The sequence below is a fragment of the Neltuma alba genome, unplaced genomic scaffold, assembly GCF_004799145.2.
Source record: "Neltuma alba isolate B1F8T4 unplaced genomic scaffold, ASM479914v2 tig00004055_pilon, whole genome shotgun sequence".
In the NCBI taxonomy this organism is placed as follows: Eukaryota; Viridiplantae; Streptophyta; class Magnoliopsida; order Fabales; family Fabaceae; genus Neltuma; species Neltuma alba.
The window spans coordinates 93,934-112,330 of record NW_021633545.1 but is presented as its reverse complement, the minus strand read 5'-3'; the positions used below and the strand labels follow the sequence as shown (position 1 = coordinate 112,330).

The 18,397-nt window shown below is 31.1% G+C and overlaps 1 protein-coding gene across 2 annotated transcripts; it reads left to right on the top strand.

The window, feature by feature from the left end:
• Positions 1-1,617: 1,617 nt before the first annotated feature.
• On the top strand, positions 1,618-9,518 carry LOC114743582 (BURP domain-containing protein 3-like). Of its 2 annotated transcripts, XM_028931800.1 has the most exons (5): positions 1,618-1,622; positions 3,876-3,908; positions 4,053-4,152; positions 4,756-5,009; positions 8,759-9,518. In XM_028931800.1, exons 3-5 carry the CDS (start codon positions 4,068-4,070, stop codon positions 9,287-9,289), a joined length of 870 nt encoding a protein of 289 aa, XP_028787633.1. In that variant the 5' UTR covers positions 1,618-1,622; positions 3,876-3,908; positions 4,053-4,067; the 3' UTR covers positions 9,290-9,518. The 2 variants fall into 2 exon arrangements, with proteins under 2 accessions (XP_028787633.1, XP_028787632.1); XM_028931799.1 differs by lacking the exon at positions 1,618-1,622 and having other exon boundaries at positions 3,833-3,908.
• The last annotated feature ends 8,879 nt before the right edge of the window (positions 9,519-18,397 follow it).

The following is an 18,397-nucleotide window of genomic DNA, read 5'->3' as shown; positions in this document are numbered from 1 at the left end:
AACTTAAATGACGTAGATAGTGAAACACGAAGTTTGAGGATTTTATTAACACTAAACCATAATTAATAAGACAAAATTGAAAAGTAGTAATTAATGAGTTAGTTGATGACTTATATTTAAAATAAAAATTGCTTTAAAAAATGCTTTATATCACTCCCTCTTTACCATGCCCTCAATCTTGCCGCCTTGATAAAGGCAAAGTCGCCAACCTCTTCTTTGCACATCTGAATCAAGCACAACGTACAACATCTCGGCTTCTTTCTCATCTTCATTGATCCTGCCTCATCATCATCGCAACATGAGAGGAGGATGGGTCTCCTTGACATAGGATTCTTCCACCTCATATCCTTTGTACTTTCCTTTGACTAGAGGCTTCTCACTACAAAGAAAACATGTGATTACCGACGGAATTTAGCAATGAAATTTTTATTTAGCAATGAATTATCAATGGCGACAAATCATTGACAAAAAAATTTCAATCACCAAAGTTTGCGATGCTAACTGAATAATTAATTAGAAATTAGCAATGAAATAATTTTTCAGCAGTACTAGGTTTTTTTTTGGTAGTGTTTGCTTTGTTCAAATTTTATAAGTATTTTTACATCTTTATTCTTTATTATGCAAGTATTATTGTGATTGTAAAATAAGTCATCTTTCTATGTTTTTTTATTCATTTAAACATATTCTCTACACTTTTTCTTTCTCTTTTCTTTGTCATCTCATTTTCTTTTTGTCCCGATTTTATCTCCTCATCCTACAAAACATAATAGGAAAAAGATGGATCATGATCCAAAGCCCTGTTCTCCAATAAACTATCGTTACAATGGGAGAATAGAGAGCCAATACTTTTGTGGAAGGATTGGACAATTATGGCCAGGTGGATGATGAATTATTGAGCCTTATTTTGCCTTTGTACGCTCTCTGATAGTTGAACTGTATTATGGATGAGCGATTGATTTGATTGCCTTTGTTTTTCTTTTTTTCATTTCATTATATTATGGTTAGAATATGTAATATTCATGAAATAACATTTGTTGTTGGAAAAAACTTTTTAGTTTTTATTAAACTTGAGTGTTCTGCAGGAAATTATATTTAACAACTCAATTGGATATTTCACACAAGTTTTTATGCATTAAGATTATACGAATTAAATCGTTGAATATATATAATTTTTGTTAGGAATTAAATTTAAGGAGAGTCATCAACAAAAGATGTTACCAGAATCTGCTTGGACATTTTGAGAGAAAATAGATAAAAGAATTAAGAGCAGAAATGTAATCAGCCGTATTTAAAAATGTTAAAAAGTCATGTTTCTCTAAAGATGATAGCTTTTTCGTATCAAAAGGTACAGTATGATAATAAATAATATTATTCTGGTTCTTAATATATAACTCAGTTGACTAATCTGAAAAAATAAAAAAAATTAGTAAATTACTTAATTAGAGTATATGTTACATAATCTCTTTAAAACAATTAAGTGTATCATTATATTATATATTAATTTATAAATGAGGCAAATTAGTTGGAGAAAAATGATAAATATAAGTAGTTTAAAATAATTTGATAATTTTTTTAATTTTTTAAAATTAGTTAACTGGATTTTATATTGAAGATAAGAGATAGTAGCTTAACACTGTGTTTGGTATGCGATTTTCAGGAAAGAGGGGAGGGGAGGAAAGTGGTCCTCTTTCCTCGTTTGGCTAGAACATTTTCAATAGAGGGAAAGGAGCTGTTCCCATCCCCTCGTTTGGTTGGAACAATTTTTGAGGAGGGGAGGGGCTTCCATTCTCTCCTTTCTCTCTCTTGGTATCCTTTTCAAAAGTGGGTTTTTTCAGAAGAGAGATGAAAGAGAAAATATTTAATTTCATAACCAGCCCTAGTAAAATAATATAATTTTTCTTTCATCCTCTTTTTGACCCTTTAATTTCATTCTACAGTTTTCTCTCAATCTTACAATTTTAATAGCTCTAATCAACTCAACTTCATTCTCCCCTTATATTCAACAATTCAACTAGAAAAATTAAACTATTCAAAATTTGTTTAAAAAAAATGAAATGATAAAAATCATTGGGACAAAAAAAGAATCAATGAAGAATTATAATATTTTTGAAAAAGTCAATATAGAGTACAAATGAGGTCTTATAATTAAGACCAAATGTAGTATTAACTTAAGCTAGATACTAAGCAATTTTTAATCTTTTAATTAGTTAAAATTTAAAAATAAGGAAATAAAAGATAATAAATGTAATTTTCCTTTTGAACCCAATAGAATCAACGAATAGCATTGCGGAAAGAAATTTGATTTTAATTTTTTTTTTTGTTTTTCTCAATGAGTTGTGCTTCTGGCAAAAGCACAACCTAGTCTCTTTTTTTTAAGTTGATAAATTACCTCACGCATATTGATAAAATAAAAAAATAAAAACATTTATTTAAATTTTATACGAGTGAAGTAGTTAATTTTTGAATAGCTCATGTCCTTCCCCTCTTATGTCAAATAAGATATCATTAAAATGTCTCAGCTTCCTTCCCTCCAATCAATCTAAACAAAGGATTATTAAAATTTCTCCCCTCTCCTCTCCTTCCTTCCCCTCCCCTCTATATCTCTCCCCCCTTCCCCTGCCCTCTCCTTTCCTCCATTGAAATCCTTCTCCTCTCTTTTCCTTTGTCGAACCAAACACAGCATAAAGGTGTATGGAGAATTGATTATTTGTCAAAAAAATTATATTGCCAAATGTATAAATATTTTATACGCAAGGAACTGAATACGTGAAATTATCACGGAGGTTCATCGTCCTTTTATGCAAAAAATAAATAAGGTAGCCAATAGGGGGATTGGATTTAATAGAAGATATTAGTCCTTTATAATATGACAAACTAAGATTTGGGATAGGGAGAAGTACCCATATTAGTGCTTGATATTGGTTCAAATAGGATTGCCTCCGATAGAAAGATACTTATACTTAGGAAAAAAAAATGTATGAAGACTACATAGCTCGTATTAGATATTAGACCTGGAAGTGGTAAATTGTTATAAGCAAGCTAAGTGACAGTTTTATTATTTAACACTAAGATTACAATTATTTATATATTTATAACTGTCAGTTTCGGTGCTGTAGTTAACGCCAGGGCAATTCAATTTCCAAACATTATTTTCTTTTGCAAAGAAGGATGAAGAGCCTTCATAATAATTTCTTCTATTTTAGGTGTTTGAGAATTAAAAAAAAATGCAAAATTTGTCCACGGTCATAATTTTTTTCCTTTTCTTCTTAGTAGATCATATGTTCCAAAATTGTATTCACACGCTTCAACAAATGTTTGAAAAGTTTATATACACCTTTCCAAAAAAGTTTATTAGTTTAAAAATAAGTGGAAAGTGCTAATTTTTTATTGAAAAAATGTATTATTCTAATATTTTTTAAGGAAAATAAGTGAAAATTTTCTGCTTAAAAATTTTATTAGTTAGAAGAACTTGGTATGTTTTTATATATAGAAAGTATGGATATCCTGTAAAATTTCATACACGAGCATCAATACTCAAGTTCAGATCATTCTCATTAACAAAAAATTTTAAGTAGGGATTTTTGACTTGTTTTTCCCATTCTTTGATGTTGAAGACAATGGGAACACTCGTAATATTTTGTTTTAATCAAAGTGAGCACTCATAATTGATGTAAGCTATAAAACAAAACAAAAAAAAATGATGTGAGCTTTCCAAATCATATGGATATTGAGATCCGAGTCTGGGTCCCATACCTCACAGGCATAACAGTATTTTTGCCATTCTCCATATCTCCATCTAAATTCATCTTAGCTTCTCATTACTATCATAGACTCATTATTTGCAGTTTTAGTATCAAGTTTCTCTTATCATGAAGCTTTCACTCCTCCCCATCCTTGCACTTCTCACGGTGAGCTTCGACTTACTTTCACAATATGGATCCCAAAACTTCATGTGTTTCTGTTAGTGCATCCTTCTCTTCTTTCTTTCTTTTTCTTGGACTAATGAAACTATATTCTGGATGTGTATTTGTATATTATCTATGAAATCTCAGGTTGCCCATGCTGCCATGCCTCCTGAACTTTACTGGAAGTCCATGCTTCCCAATACTCCCATGCCCAAATCTATCTCAGATGTCCTCCACTCATCAGCTGGTTAGTATTGTAGCTCTGCCTCATGGCTCTTTCTTTTACTGCAGTTGAAAAAGATTCTCCGCACCGGTTTTATAAAAAGTTTCACACCTTATTTATGAAAATGCTATCCGCCACACTTTTTTACACCATCATCCCAATAGTCGGTACTGTTTCTGTCCTTAATATAGAATCTAATTGGAGAATTAATATTGATCCTATATGCAAAACCTATTTCACATATTTATCACTTTTTTTTTTTAAAATTAACCCCATTGATTTTTTTTAAAACAATAATCAAGTAGGAGAGAAAGAGAAGAAATTAAAGGAGAAACTCAGGGTATTTTAGAAGAAACATATCATATTAACTAATTTAACTAATATTCTTAATTTACTCAAGTTAATTAGGTCTTGTATTGAGTAGTACAATAGTCTTGCTGTAGAAATACTATTTTGCCACTGGCATTGTAGAGTTAGTGGCTTGAGCACTCCCTGTAAATGCGTTTAATCCTGCTGGTAACCGTAGTATATTACTGCCTCTCTAATTAAGAAATACTATCTTGCACTTGTGTGGCAAACTCAAAGTTCACATTATATATCTAAGTGTCTTTGATGTGCTAATTATAGGTGGGCACACTACAATGCACGCCAAGTATGATCATTATATGTCAGCTGCATTTCAACAGTATGCTGGAGGTGTATTCATTATTTATGACGAGCCTGAGACCCAACTCCAACATAACCCCTACGCGTCTCTCATCTTTCTGGAAAAAGACTTGAAGCCTGCTCACAAAATGAACTTGTTCTTCACCAACACTTCTAACCAAGCCTGCGTCCTGCCTCGTGAAGTCGTGAAATCCATTCCCTTCTCTTCTAGCAAGGTAATTGTAAGGTTTTAATTTAGGTGTACTTTGAATTCTAGTGACTGATTGAAATGTCCACACGAATCTGAATCACGCACTGGACTATCATTAATTATATCACACCCCAAATGCACATGAAGAAGAGAATACAGAGTTAAGAAAGACGGAAAAAAACAAGTATGAGGGGAGATGTTGGGTTACTCTATCAAGCAAAACAATACATTAAGAACAGATTGTCTATAGAAACCATAGAGGCTTAAACCACTTTTAATAAATCCCTCAAAGCAAAGGAAAGCCCAGTAGGAACAGCAAGACTAATGTGTTCTGTCTGAATCCAAGGGTCAGCACAAGCTTCGAAACCAATAAATATAAGATTCCTTCAATAACATATCATGCCCATCATTTAGAGTTTAAGGACTACATGTCTTTTATAAGGCTACCTCAATTACATACATATTCTAGTAGCTACAAGCATGATAGAGTTTTCATAAATCAACTAAAAAGGTGTGGTGCAGAAGTAGCTTATTATATAAAAGCTCAAGTAAAATAACAATTGACTAAATAAAATTAATAATGGTAGTATCATTACTCAAATGAAGTACATACATTTTCCACAAAGCTCTAATGCTAGATCTTTGGCTGATTCACCATCAAGATAATATATTGAACCAATCAAATTGCTGAACTTATTAACACCTTCTGGGACAATCCGAACCTGCATATGACCACATAGATATTCAGAAAATTGGTAGAAGTTCACAAAGAAATGTAATTTTAGAGAAGCAGGTCACTCACAATTCCAAAAAAATAAAAGTCATTTGTGATTTTTAATAGAAGGTGAAGTAGATGGATATTTAGCACGGGGTATATTAGCTATATCGATCAGCAGTCACTAGATCCATTTGACTAAAAATGTATTAACAGGGACTTGTGCATCGCGGTATTTGATATGAAAATTAGGTATCTCTACATCAATTTTCTAACAAAAGCTTCAAATACAAATATAATAATAAGCATTGATAAAGTGTAGGATAATTAAAGCCAAATAGTTGTTATCACTTTACATTATGTCCCTTCGTTGAACTGTGATCGAAACCTTATATATTATACCTACAAATTAGAAGAAAGAAAGAAAATATGTTATACATTAGCAACATGTTTATTTGTCATCATGACTAAGTGGCCTATCCTTGCATAGAGAAAAGAGTCAAACTTGGCCATTTGCTCCAGTACATTCAGTATCCATAGCATCACAAGTGGTGCCACTAATGGGGCTACCTATTGTTCCTTCCTCACCAATTAATGCCTTCCAAATACTATTTTTCTACAATTGATATTGTAGGAACATAATTTTCTTCATCAAGATTCTCTGATTCCTATAGATAGCATTGATGATAAATAATCAGTTAAAAATAACCCCTTGAATGGATGTATAGTACCTACTTTTGGGCATAATAAACTTAATCTATCTTGCATCTAAACATATGCTTAAGGTATTGATATCCTGTCCTACTTACCAACTCCACCTATCACTATTTTTTTTTTCAACGTTAATAATATAGCAACAATAAAGATATACTTACCTTGATGCACCCTTCCTCTCTGAATTTATAATTCCTAAGAACCTTTAGTTCAAATCCATTAAGGCTAGCTTATGAGGCGTGGGACGGACCTAGGTAATGGTATGGGGGTAAAATTTGAAATACAGCACAATAATGTGATGTAATAATCAAAAGTCACTACCACAGAGATTCCTTCAAATTTTTATTTTTATTAAAAAAAAAATTTCTTATTTATCTATGATGGCAGTGTGGCACCTTTTTTGGAATTAATGATCCTAACTAAACAAAAAATATTACTTCACTTAAGTATAATTAAAAAACTGCCAACGTTCATCCTTAAAAGAGATAATTTTTTTTTAAAATTTAACAGCCACCATATATTGAAGAAATAGCTCACGTTCAAAATTACTTGAAATTAGGAAATTAAAAATAAATTTGTAACATGATATCTGCATATTTTTTACATATAAAAATTCATTATATTTATTTTTGAGAAAAGCCTGTCACGTGGCATAATGTTAACATGTTTTGGTCAAAAAACTATCTACGTTCACTCCTAAAACGGATGATACTTTAATTTATTACCTAGCATATATTCAAAAAGCTACACACATTCAAAATTACTTGTAATCATAAATTAGAAAAAAAAATCTGAAACATGCATAACGGTTATATAAATCGTGCCCACATTTATTATGAAACTATCCACCCACATTTCATAGTGCATGATCCAAAACATGGGAATTAAATAGCTCACGTTCAAAATTACTTGAAATCAGGAAATTAAAAATAAATTTGTAACATGATATCTGCATTTTTTTACATATAAAAATTCATTATATTTATTTTTGAGAAAAGCCTATCACGTGGCATAATGTTAACATGTTTTGGTCAAAAAACTCTCCACGTTCACTCCTAAAACGGATGGTATTTTAATTTATTACCTAGCATATATTCAAAAAACTACACACATTCAAAATTACTTGTAATCATAAATTAGAAAAAAAATCTGAAACATGGGATCTTTTTTTTTCGTGTCATGCATGACAGTTCTATAAATCGTGCCCACATTTATTATGAAACTATCCACCCACATTTCATGGCATAATGGGGTGTGGCCTTTTTTTTTTTAAAGAAAAGAAAAAAAAAACATTTATCTTATCATTGGTGATGCCACTTGTCATGCTGTCATGTACTCATGCCTTGTACTCTACTTTTATATATTAATAGATTTCATCCTTCCTCTATAATTCTGGAAATGTAAAATAAACTCAGAAATTAATCCATCACATTTTATGTGGATTTTTCTTATCCAATACCAATAGCTTCCTTGACCCCTAAAATAATTTTCATAAAAATTCCGGGTCAAATAATCATCTCATAGTTATTTTCCCTGAATTTTCTAAAAAAAAATAGTTCTTAATTTCAAAAATTAATCCTTAATTCATTTTAAGGATTTTATGCCTCCAATACCTTCTTTACTATCTCAAATATTATCTTAAAATTTTCAGATTAAATATAAGTCTCTAAGTATTTTCCACAATTTTCTGAGAAAATAAACCATTTTTCTCTTAAAATTATCTATTAAAATTATTTAAGCCACTTTTGGGGAAATACATTTTCTAAAATATTTCTAAACCCTGAAAATCAATATTTGTTAATTTTTCCAATTTTATTTAGCCATTAAATAATTTTAATAAATTTTTTCTTTTCTGTTCATCTTGAGAAAATTCGGGATGTTACATTTATTAGCTTCAAATATGGGAAGAGATGTGGTCCATTTTATAAGTTAAAATTTGGGTTTTTGCAGGTATTTAATGCATTTTTTTTCAATTTTATCCTTAATTATCTATTTTCTCTCCTTTGCCCCTCTCTCTCATTACATTTTCTTCTATCATTTTTCTCATTTATTTAAAGGGCATATTTGGGAACAAAATATTTCTTACCTCTTTATAACTTTGAACTAATTTTAACTGATATTTCTTTATACACAAATTAGTTACTTGAAGTTTATGATAAAAGCCATAAGAAGTTTATAATAAAAACCATAAAGAGTATAAATTTAAGATTCAAAGTAGATTGATGTGTTGCATTTAGGATTTAAAGCAAACTATCTTACACTAGTTCTTACATTTGGACCAAAGGGAGTATACGTATATGTGTAAGTATCTCATGTAACTTATGTGTTTATGATTCGATAAGCAGATGGATGAAATATTGGGAAAGTTTTCTGTGAAAGCTGGGTCCACAGAAGCTGAGATGATGAAGAATATAATTAAAGAGTGTGAAGAGTCAGGGCTTAAAGGAGAGGAGAAGTACTGTGCGACGTCGTTGGAATCCATGGTTGATTTTATCACTTCCAAGCTTGGGAGACACGTGGAAGCTTTATCTACAGAAGTGATGAAGAAGAAAGAAACAAAGAAGCAAGAATACAGAATAATGCATGGAGTGAAGAGGGTAGGAGAAGCGAATCTAGTGGTGAGCCACAAGCTCAGTTATGTGTATGCCGTCTTTTACTGTCACAAAATGGAGAGTACAAGAGCCTATACGGTGCCGTTGCAGGGCGAAGATGGGAGCAGAGTGAAGGCAGTGGCTGTATGTCACACAGACACATCAGAATGGAACCCAAAACATTTGGCCTTCCAAGTGCTCAAAGTGAAGCCAGGGAGTGTTCCTGTCTGTCACTTCCTTGCTCAAGAAACTGTTCTGTGGGTCCCAAAACAAACGCCTAATTAGCATCCATCTCACTGATGCTCCTTTCGCTTCTACGTATCCAAGGAATCTCTCGGGAGGTGCTCTTCGTTTTGTTTTGTTTTGTTTTGTTTTGGTTTTTTTTTTTAATAAGACATTTGATAACTTCAGAGAGTATTATTACCGATCTGAACTGCTCAGATTAGATGTGGACACTCCAAGTTTACTATTTTTTATGAAGACTGAGACACTGAATATAAGGGAGTTAAAGAACCACGGACAACAAGGAGAAGCAAATTTCACTATGAGAAATAAAGCTTAGAATAATCGTCTCATTTATATGAAGACTGAGACACTGAATTGATATACACAGAGTTCTAAAAAAAAAAAATGAACATAGCTGATAAATAACACCTCTCCTAAAATCTCAATTATAAATGTGATCTAGATATAGATTTTATACCTATAATATCCACTAAAATCTCAATCACAATGGGCCATGCGAATTTGAGGCAAAACCTATCTGAACTCCCCCTCTTGTGTGCGAGGCTAGGCTAGGCTCTATGTGAGTGATAGACTCCTCTTCTTCAACAATGAACTGATCAGCATTATTTCTACTGCTACATCTTTCATCATAATGGCACTTTACTACCAGAAAGAGTTAATAAGTGAGTAGGTTGCATCAAGAAGTCATCCTGTGATGAGAACTTATTCATGTTAGAGGATGTATGACAATTAAAGAGATGTCAAATTGTTTATATATATCCATTATGTCAAGTTCACACGTAAATTCATTACAAATGTACATATGTGTTGTAAAAGATGAATTTATAAGAACTGAAAGACACATTTAGAAGTACATATACGTATTTTAACATCTAACAATAATAAAATAACAAGACACATATCTTACACATAATATTTATGTATATGTATGCGTGCGGGGGCCAAAAATTCATGTGTATCTTAATAAAGGTTTTGATGTTTCAAGTACCTCTCAATGACTGGTTCAGCTAATTGGACTTGGAATTCCTAACCCTATTATAGCCTAAACGGTAAAAGAGAAAGAATTACAATGAAGTCCCAAAAAGAAAAAATAATTACTAAAAAGTCTTAATAACAATCTAAGTTAAGTTTTAGAGTAGAGAATGACAATTTATAAGACTTGTTTTGTAATTATATTTCTTCCTTAGGACCTCATTATAATTCTCCTTAAGAAAGCATTTTCTAATTTTTTTTGAGAAATACAAGAATAATCAAGCAAGGACAACAAGCATACAATCATCACTCTTGTTGCTACACTAGCACGACCTTCATTGTATTTTTTAATAATAAAATCTTTATATATTGGTCACAAAGTTATATAATATTTATATTTTTCTTTATTCATTATTGTCTTTGGTTTTCTATCTCTTATCTCTTTCCTATTTTCTTATTATTATTTCATTTGAAATTTATTTTTGGGAAAATTGGGGATAAATCCCTTATTAGAAATTTAATTGGCAAATGGGATGATTGATTGCATAAGGGAAGATTAGTTGCACATAAAGAAAGATAAGTTATACAAAGGGAAGAGAGTTTGCACAGAACATTATTTTTTTTTTTTGGTGAAAACACATAACATTATTTGGATATAAGGAATTAGTTTGTACATAGGGAAGATGACTTGCATATAAGAGAGTTTTATTTGCACAAAGGGAAATTGAGTTGCACATAGTACAAAAGAAGATCATTGCACACAAGGAAAGATAAATTGCACACAAAGGAAGATAAGTTGCACAAAATAGAAGTTAAGTTGCACAAAATTCTTAGGTTCTATTTCCCAATTAAATTTTCAATAGGGGTTTATCCCCAATTTTCCCTTTATTTTTTGGTTTTAATTTTGTGTTTTACTAAGGGAATTACTTTTTTTTTTTATCGTTTTTGCAAGAAAAATTTGTTTTTATCTCATGTGATATATGTGTGTATATTATATTCCTTTCATCGTAAGGAGTAGTTCATAAAATATCATTTCTTATATAGCATTTTAATGACATAAGAAATGCCGTTAGGACCAGTTATCAGCATTTCTTACAAAATAGTTTAGCATTTCTTTTTCTAAGTTTGAAATCACATACATATGATTTGGTGAATATGACCAATCTCTCTTCTCTTACCTTTTCATTATACAAATTCCCTTTGATCAATGGCTCTTGTAGAAATATTCAGAGGGAATAAGCTTCATTTTCGTCTTGCTTACTATTTGTTCCTATTTATTCTTCTTGCAAATAAAATGAAAATTGAAGAGTAAAATGGAAATTATAAACAAAGAACAAATAATGTCCGCATAATTTATTCATAATAACGTTCAATCTCAATAATTGTTCTTGAGGACTTTGATCCCTTCATTAAAAAAAAAAAAAGTGTGCACTGATCGAGTCATATAAATAATCAATTTCATTATTTGGTTGCCAGTTGTTTATAATTCTCCCATTGGAGAACCTCTGAATGTACAAACAAATAATGAATTGTGGTCTTGGGATGATCAATTATTATGCCCATTTGTTTTTACTCTTTCAATAATTTAATTGTGTCGTTGCAGTGTGGCCATAGGAAATTTCTTTGAAGTTGTCACTTGTCAGCCGTCATTACAGTGTACAGTATGAAGAACTTTCAAAACAGAGAAAAATGCATTGTTACTGCAACACCCCCCCAAAAAAAAAACTTTTGAGAAATTTTATTGGCCATGCACTGCAATATCCAGAATTAGATGTGATGGGCAGACTTTTTAGCTTGTTCTTAATAATTGAGGTCCTAGACAATAATTATGTGACGAAATTCCTAAACGATATCTCATAATATTTTTAAGAGTTATTTTATCTGAAGAACTTCTGTATTTGGGGTCCAACTCATGCGCCTTGATTAATTAGCTCATCTAATTTGTAGCTTTATACTTGATTAATTAGTTCATCTAATTTGTAGCTTTATACACAAGGTTCTTTAAGTGTTCTTTCAAATCTTACGTAAGCAAAGCAAAATTGCAGAAATACCACAGCTCCTATTTCTTTTATATGAACCTATGTCCTCACCTTATATGATGCATAAGGGAACTGAAGTTATGTAGCCATCAAGTGAACTCTTTGGAAGTGATGTACTTCCTTTTTTTTCGATATATATAACAAATGATTGTGTTTTCCTTGTAGGATGCAATCATACCAGAGAACTTCGTAGTAAAGCATATTTGGCCGAAAATACTATTATGATGACTTATTTTCATAGATATATAGAGGGCTATGCTGTAGATAATGAAAATTGCAGAAATATCTATGCTGTAGATAATGAAAATTGCAGAAATATCATGGCTCCTCTTATTCCACTCCAAATTTATTCAGGTTAATACTTCCTCCGCTTCTTTTTATAAGAGCCTAAAATTTGAATTACCTTTGTCCTTTTTTATAAAAATCCGAGTTGTGGTTGTTTGAACTTTAATGTATTTTTACTATTTTTTTTCCAAATCAATTTTATATATTGCATTAATTAAAAGGCTGGTAACTTAGCATGTACTACATTCTCTTTCTTATTAATTAAAAAAATTGTGTTTAGACATTATTGTCTACCGTGATAGAAGAAGAGGAAGAATGAATTGAGCTTTTTGCGTAAAACAGGCATGCAGGGCTTTGTTAACGGGATGGCACGTTAGCCTGGCCCCTCTATTTCTATACATGCCATTAAATTTGAATGTGTACTTTAAAAAATATTAAAGCCTATAAAAGACTGACGAATAAAATATTGTCATAAGTCATTCCTTGTTAAAAGCTTGATATATTTCCTTCACCAAAAAAAAAAGAAAAACGCTTGATATATTTCCCTACACTACTCGCACTTTGACTTTTCCACACCACTGCTATATTTTTTTCCCCACAACGTCACATCACTTTTCCTTCATTTCCTTTGCTTCAGATATCTTCCTTGGAATTCCAGGTAAAAAAAAAAAAAGAATCTTTCCTGGAATTTTTAATTACTCCTCTAGCCCATAATATAAAACATTGGTAAGAAGAAAATTATTATCCAAATAAAAAACGTTATTAGGATAACTACTATTATTTTTTGTTTTCATCCCTATTAAATATAGGAGAGAGATGAAAGATAATAAAAATATTACATTCAATGTAAGGAAAAATCCCAAAAAAAACCCTTGGAATATAGGAAATTTCTAATTGGGTCCTAGAATTGTATAAATTACAAAAAGGATCAATGACCCAATCTGTCATCTGTAAAATCAAGAAGAATTGACAATTTTGCCCTCATTTGTATCTATTCATTATAATGATTTAGACGTTACCTAGATTCGTGTAAATAATAACTACTCACTTTTTCGTAGTCAGGAATGTCCCATGAGAAGGTGCCTTGTTATTAACTAAAACTAATCATGTAATCATGAGAATAGTGTAAGCGTTACCTAGATTTATTTAGAGAATAACTACTCACTTTTGCTTAGTCAGACATGTGAAGGTGTCTTGTTATTAATTACAACAAATTATGTAATTACTAGAACAGTATAAGTGTTACTTAGATTCGTTTAGAAAATAATTACTCCCTTTTGCTTAGCTAGGGCAAAGTTATCAATTTCTCTTGATTTTACAAATGACAGATTGGTCATTGACTCTTTCTGTCATTTACACAATTTCAGGATCTAATCAGGAATTTCTTATATTCCAAGAGCTTTTTTTGGGATTTTCTCTAAATGTAACTTCATCATTTTTGTAAAGGTAGAATAGGAAAAATTTATCATTTTTTGGTAAATGTTAGGACACATTTAATGACCAAAACTTTCATTTCTTAGTATGTGAGAAAAGTTAACCAACTTCTAGTTTTTTTTGGTGAAAACCAACTTCTAGTTTTTTTGTGAAAACCAACTTCTTATATTTTGAACAGGATGGAATATCTTCATGATGCATTGATCATCACCGGTAGGTAAATGGACCGTGGAGAGAACAAGAAAACATAGCAATCTTAGGAGAAATTTTGAAATGGTCCCTCTTAATGAAACATATTTTGCTATGTGTTTGGATTTGAGTTGGGATATTGAGTCCGGTTGTGAGCGATTTTGAGTATAGTTATTATCACGCTACTCCGTCCGATTCTTAATATAAGCTTCAAATAACTAATTCATGGATAGTGAACCATTAGTTAAAAATAATAAATATGTTGAAAATATAATTTTGTTTCCAAATATTTTGTTACTAGTATTTCTCTTTCTTATTTGCTCTCTTATTAAATAAGGATACCCATAAAAAAAGATGTTTAATTTTTATATATTTATTACTTTTAATTAATTTTAATTACTTTTTTAAACTGCATAATTTAATTAGTAGTAACGTATCTTATAAACAGCGAGAGTATCGTACTATGCATGCCTTTTTGGTGTCTTGCAGACCTATAACATTTTCATTCAATAATTTGACACGTGAAAGAGACTAAACGGACCATTGGAAGAACAAAGAACACATCGTCATCTTCGGAGAAATTTCAAAATGGCCCTTCCTAATGAAAGAGATACTTTAGGTGTGTTTAAATTCGAGTTGAAATATTGAGTTTGGCTGTGATTGATTTGATTTTGAGATAATTATTACCATAATGCGTATGGCTTTTTGGTGTTTTGCAGAGCAATAGCTTTGAAACAGTAATTAAATGCAAGACTTTTCTTTCTGATTTATGTACTCCACAAGTTACTACTCCTCTGTCCTATTTATAAAGTAAAAAGAAAATATCTTTTGAATCCTATTTATAAGTTATTTTATTAAATTTTTACTATGAATGTACTATTCTGTTTTTTCAGTGTAGGTAATTATGTTTTGGAAAGATATATATATATATTAAGTAAAAGAAAAGTTGGAACATTTTTATATTTCAATTGAGAGTTAATACAATTTAAGACTTTATTTGGTTTATGTAAAATATACTAAAAATGCCTTATAAATTTTATTTAGTTTTTGTTAAATATACTGAAAATCTCTCATAAATAGAACTAAAAGAATTCAAAGCAAACTATCATTAACAGTCAGTAAAAGAAAACTAAACAGACAAGTGATTAAAGTACATTACTTACAAATTTATTATTCTTTTTAGGTAGAACAAAGTTATGTTCAAGTTATATTGAACTCGAAACTAATTATTAGACTCGAGACTAATTACTTTTGGACCAGGAGTGGTTAAGAAATAACTCTGCTAATAAATATGTTTTTTGAGATTCAAATTTGTGTTTTCCTCTTTACAAGTTAAGGCCGCTACCACCTCGACTAATTGCTTGAACTCAGATTTATTATTTTAACTTCTATTAACGTAGTATTCCTTAAGCCGCGCATTCGGGTAACTGGATGTTATAAAATGAATTGGGGATAGCATTTCATTCTCACCTCAAAATTATCGTCCCAATTGCGTATGGCTTCCTGGAGTTTTGCATGAGTAACAACTAACAATCCCCACTGAAAGAAACTTCTGAAAGGCAGGACTTTTCTTTCTCGTTTATATCTACTCCGCAGTTAGTACAAAGAAAACTATCAATAAACTACTGGGTAGTCTTATTTTCGCAAGTGTTATTATTCTATCGTAACTTAAGACGATAAAAAGAATCATTCATTCCCATTAACATTGAAGACGCAAAGTAAATTTAAAGTGTTCGGATAAATTTATATTTAGTTAGAAAGCTTAAGACTCAAGTTTTTTTTTCCCGTCCAAATGACTTTGAATAAAATAAAGCTGTGTACAATAAAAGAATGGCTTTGCCTTCGGATAGAATAGACATGCAAATACTCTCTCCCTCCTATGCTTTGTATACGAGTTAAACAATCAATTTGCATAGACTAAGAAAATTATATAAGTTAGTTACTCTTTTGGTTTTCGTTATATGCTGCTTCTAACATGTTTCATCATAGTCAATAAAAACTTCAAAATTTTTTAACTCTACCTTAAAATTTACCAATTTTTTTATTAATTTTATTCTTATTTGATACACACACAGAGGTTGGAATAACAACGCGTTGTATTAAAAGTAGCATTTTTTAAACTGGTTTTGCAACCGGAGTAAAAAGATCAGACTTCTACCATCTCCTATTTATACACCAGTTGTTTTTTTGATGTCAAATGTCTATTCTTATTAGTATAAAAGATCTTTTTTCTAATAGTGAAATATGCATGTATGGATATGTACATGTGTACTTTTGCCAAAACTTGGTTATAAGTTACGACACACCAAAATCATTGGGCTTTTCAGTTACCTCCTCTCTCCTGTGATTCATTGTGCCATTTTAGCTTAGTGTCTAATAGTCTAAACTCTATGCAGGAGCTAATTGTAACTCAATGCCAATTCGAACCAGGTAACATTTCTTTTCCCGCCGGTTTATTTTCTAACACTCAGTATGAATGGACCAAATAATTGAAAAATTTTACACAATTCATATGTACTATGTATAAGGATTTAGTTTCAACGATCATCTTTTATGAGCACTAAAATCTGGGCCATCCAAATTTAACTTGAATGGTCCAGATATAATTTTTTTTTCTTTTAATATTTTTGAAAAATTATTTTAATGTGTAGCAAAATCTAAAATAAAAATAATTCGTTAACTGTCATTTTTCAAAAGATGATTTTTCCATTTAAAAATAATTAGATGAAAATTTTAGGTCTAGTCCATATATTGAAACTATACTTAAATGCAGATATTACTATTGTGATGAGCATCATAAATCTTGATAAACACTGAAACAGTTCCCTATGGATAAATAGTTGAGCTATAAATGCACTTAACTTTTTTTGCCAGCTGTAAATGCATTTAACTGCAATAATTGAAGATTGACATGCAAGTGTGCAACCAGACGAAGACTTTTCTCTTATGTTGTGACTGAGATCGATGAAAGAAACAACGGAGACTTTTCATTGAAACAATGTGTCGACTTGTTCATTGAACTAGATTTTACTCGCCCGTGCATCTAATTACATGTAATAGTATTGATGACAATCAATAATTTACTACAAACTAAATATTTGTACTATTTACATTTGTAAATATTTCTTTGTACACAACATTTGTTGTAGTTCTCTTCAGGCAACCATCTTTATCATCAACAACAATCCTTAAACCATCCATGCTCTTTACTCTGGATAAGGCAACATATAGCTGTCCATGACTGAAAACAGGCTTAAGCAAATATAGACCAACATGCCTTAATGATTGGCTTTGACTTTTGTTGATTGTCATTGCAAATGATAACATTATTGGGAATTGCCTCCTTTGCATTTTAAACGGCCAATGACTTTCAGAAGGATTCATATCCATTCGATGAATTAGAACTTTTTGGTTGGGTTTTGACCCATTCAATGTTATGGCTTCAATCACGCTTTGTCCCAGATGAGATATTAGAATGCGTGTCCCATTACACAGACTTGAAGCTTGATCTATGTTTCGCAATAGCATAATTGGTGCTCCTACTTTCAAGTGTAACTTGTGTGGTGGCATTCCAGAGCATGTAATACTATTTAAGAATTCTGTGGTATAGAGGCTGTCCATTGTATCACTTTATTGACCAAATTTGCACACATAATCACAGCTGAGGAACTCAAATGATTCTCCTAGTAACAAAGAACACACGTAGTGATTTATTCGATCAACCATTTCAATTGTTGGGGCCAAGATTGTTCTGTCATTGAAGTATTCACCAGAAGCTAAATTATGAAGGAGATTTGTGTATGTACTATCCACAATAGCATGAAGTGGGTTGTTATAATTTGTGAGCAACAACTCTTTAGGGATTTCAACTTCTGCAACACCATCACTTGATTCACCTAATTTTCCATCACCAATATGTAGCAACCAATTTGAAAACCAATCTAACTTTTCTTTATAACTGGGAATAGCAGTTGAAGTTAGTCGCATGTTCTTTGTTAACTTCAAAATTCTACAATGATTCCATAAGTATGAGGAATTAATTGAAGCATTAACAACTGTAGCTCTTGTACCTTTTGGTATGACTGGAAGAATTTGACGAAAATCACCACCCATGACAATGCATTTACCACCAAATGGTGCATTAGAATGCATAATATACTTTAACGTTCTATCAAATGCTTCAATACAATACCTCTGAACCATTGATGCTTTATCCCAAATGATTAAC

What these genes read in the sequence shown, in the direction of transcription:
- LOC114743582 (XM_028931799.1), top strand. Translation starts at nt 3,870, where the DNA reads ATGAAGCTTTCACTCCTCCCCATCCTTGCACTTCTCACG. An exon ending in CCATCCTTGCACTTCTCACG is followed by an intron (nt 3,909 to 4,052) that starts GTGAGCTTCGAC and finishes ATGAAATCTCAG; the next exon opens with GTTGCCCATGCTGCCATGCC. An exon ending in TTCCCTTCTCTTCTAGCAAG is followed by an intron (nt 5,010 to 8,758) that starts GTAATTGTAAGG and finishes TTCGATAAGCAG; the next exon opens with ATGGATGAAATATTGGGAAA.